The 3,189-nt window shown below is 36.8% G+C and overlaps 1 protein-coding gene across 1 annotated transcript; it reads right to left on the reverse strand.

The window, feature by feature from the left end:
- Positions 1–6: 6 nt before the first annotated feature.
- Positions 7–1,404, reverse strand: LOC116380042 (TBC1 domain family member 23-like). Its single transcript, XM_031841994.1, has 2 exons — positions 1,322–1,404; positions 7–358 (listed from the first exon to the last, which is right to left on the reverse strand). Exons 1-2 carry the CDS (start codon positions 1,357–1,359, stop codon positions 160–162), a joined length of 237 nt encoding a protein of 78 aa, XP_031697854.1. The 5' UTR covers positions 1,360–1,404; the 3' UTR covers positions 7–159.
- Positions 1,405–3,189: the final 1,785 nt, after the last annotated feature.

Raw genomic sequence — 3,189 nt, forward strand, 5'->3', positions numbered from 1 at the left:
GTCTCTTTAAAGTACTAAGAGGTAGACATTAACAGGTGTTAACTAATTGTTTAAAGTAGAACCAACCGATGCTCAAATGTGGGTGTGTCTTAAAGGCGTGATGGCCTTTACATCATCTGAGCCTGAACTGGTCTTTCCAGTCTGATGAGAGTAATTTCTCTACAGCATTCTGACTCTAATAACAGAAGAATGCTTACTGCTAAATAAACGTATACGTTGTAAAGTGCAGTGAGTCAGGCTTCTGCTCACCTTCCACATCTTGGCCCTGTGCTGAGCTGAATGCTCCTGGACCTGGATGATGCCTCGCTCCATCTCCATGTCAGAGCCCGAGTCCAGAGCCTCAGCTAGATCCTGGTCCCTGGAGACCGGGAAGGACCAGCACACAGTTATAAATGTTCATAAAAACTAAAGATAACATTTCTTATGGGTGACGTGTATTAATAGTTCTCACAAGGTTGTAAAGTCATTGCGGAACACGATGCTTCACTGTGATAACTTATCTGTAGTCGTGTCTATTTATACTGTGAACTAGGGCCGTCCTCAACCAAAGAAAGTCTCAGTTAACTCAGCGATTAATTGATTTAAATCAACAGATCTGTAAAACTCAGTTCCTTCACAAATAATGAACACAAACACTTTAAATTGTGTGTTTACCAGAGATGTGTTCACTCATTCAGCATGAAATAATGACAATCGATTAAAGACATCTCAGTCGATCGAGACCAAAACAATCGATTAGTCCACTAATTATCTATTATGTTTTAGATTGTCATTTGCTGCTTGAATTTTGTGTTTGTCTCTACATAAATATGAATAAAGACATTTCCAGCCCAAATATATATTCATACAAATGCACTAGAAACCAGGTAATTAAGTGTTCGAGGCTACGCTTGGGTTTCAGGTTAAACGGAAGCAGAACTCCACATAACACCGGCTATCTAGCTAGGCACTGTTAGCTTACTGGCTAACAAGCTTCAGTTATAAAACGAGTCAATGTGAGGAAATAAAGTAATGTAAATATAAATTACATTGATTGACGGGTCTTAGTTAAAAACACATTTGTGTCTACTACTGACTGACCGACTGAGCTGCTGATTTATCTGAACCAACTTGGCTAATTAACGTTAGCCGGCTAGCTGTAACGTTAACGGACTCCAGGCTAGTTTCAGGTTAGCATCCAGGCTAGTTTCGGGTTCGCATCCAGCGCTAGCAGACTCGTGGTTACTTTCTGTACATCGCGTACAGTCGGCTGAAGTCGACGCAATTGTTTGACAAACGTATTAAATAATGTTAAGTGTGATGACAACAAACATTGACTGACCAGCTGCCATGAAGCGCTTCCTCCGCGGCATCCGCCATTGTTGTGTTGACGGAGACACGTCAAGTGCCGTCAACACGGCCGAGGTGTCGCATAACGCTGTCATCGATGAGCAGCTTTGTGTCGTCGGAAAGATGTCAACACTTTAAGAATTATCTATAATTATTATAATAATAAATATCATTTGTGTTGTTAATATATTAGTATTTTATTATAATGAAAATAATTATGATCTATAATTATTATAACAATATTTTTTTCTGTTAATATTATTGTATTATAATGAAAATAATTATCAAAGTATGAGGAAAATAAAGTGTTTTTTGAACATACTAGAAACCCAAAAATCCTGAAAATTAGCATACGTCTCCTTTAAGTGTAGATTGCTGCTGCTTAGTATTTTATTATAATAAATAATTATGAGAAGTGTTTTTGAACGTTACAGCACGTAAACATGTTCTAGTAGAACCCCCAAACATACAAATGTGAACCTGAAAATCAGCATACGTCTCCTTTAAGTGTCTGAAATACTAACAAGCTCAAAATATGAAGCAGATAAAGTTTCAAAGTATGAAAGTGTAACAAAGGCAGCTGAGAATAAACAAGCAAAGTGGAAATGCATTCCAGGAATTATAACTTTATTAGAGATTCTCTCACTTTGATCACGATAAAGATCATTTGATGAAGAACGTCAGCTTCATTTCTATCAACAGACAATATTTTGTGATTATCTGCTGACTATCACATCAGTCTCTCCCAGGTTGATTCAGTGTTTTGCTGAGTTGCCACACATTCAGTAAAATGTAGCCGTAACTGATGCTAAATGAATGAATGTCAAAGATTAGTATTTTCTAAAAGTTAAACGTTGAGCAGTGGTGGCTGATTTAACGTCACATGTATAAAGTAGTGATGCTACTTGAGAACCAGTTCTTACTCTTCACTCTCAGAAGCTCGTACGACGTTAGAAACAATACGGCTCGTTATACCGGAACACAAATCTGAGGACAGAAAAATAAAACCAGCCTCTTGCTCTGTCAAACGATGTAATGCAGCATGAAAAATAAACATCTTACAAGAAAATAAATCATGTTTATGAATTAAGAGCGAGCTACGAAAATCAACTGAATATCTAATCTTCTGACATATGAGGCAATTCAAAAATAACATTTTCAACAAAAACTAAAGACATTAAAGTTTTCTTTCTAATCAAAAGTGTGTTTTCCCCCAAAAGTCTCATCGTTGGGCTTTTCCTAGTGTTCAAGACAGCACGAGCATTGCATTTACATTTATTCATAAAGTGAACATGCTGCACAAAGTATATAAAAAGAAAAACAATCCCAGATTAGAAAAACTAAACTAACTCTCTGAAGCCCCGTGTCCGTGGGATCAATTCCAGCATTACAAACACAGACATTAACACATTTGACTTTACTTTTAATCTTGCATTCAGAACTGATAGTGTACGTTACACATGATAGGAGCCGGAAAAAAACACTTTAGATCAGCATAAATTAAGTGAAGAGTCCATCAGAACCATGTGAAGCTCTCACAGTGTCCTTCTGCAGATGTAAAAGTGTCACAGAAGCCTTTTAAAGTCAGTTATTGGTTCAACAAACTGCACACGTTTCAGTTCACTTACATGGTTATGAATTCAGAAGCAATACATGGACTTTCATGTATGCGTTTCTCTGGAGATGACTCTTTATTGTGAGCAGTAAAAAGGTTTGAAGACAAACCAGAGGTCTGGATCACCGCCTCGGCTCCACTGTGAATAGAAATCCTTCTTTCCACGACAACAAACCCTGTTAATGTGATGTAAACACGTTATTTATTTATTTATTTATATATATATATATATATATATATATATA

Source organism: Anarrhichthys ocellatus, unplaced genomic scaffold (assembly GCF_004355925.1).
Source record: "Anarrhichthys ocellatus isolate YVR2014 unplaced genomic scaffold, GSC_Weel_1.0 scaffold5934, whole genome shotgun sequence".
In the NCBI taxonomy this organism is placed as follows: Eukaryota; Metazoa; Chordata; class Actinopteri; order Perciformes; family Anarhichadidae; genus Anarrhichthys; species Anarrhichthys ocellatus.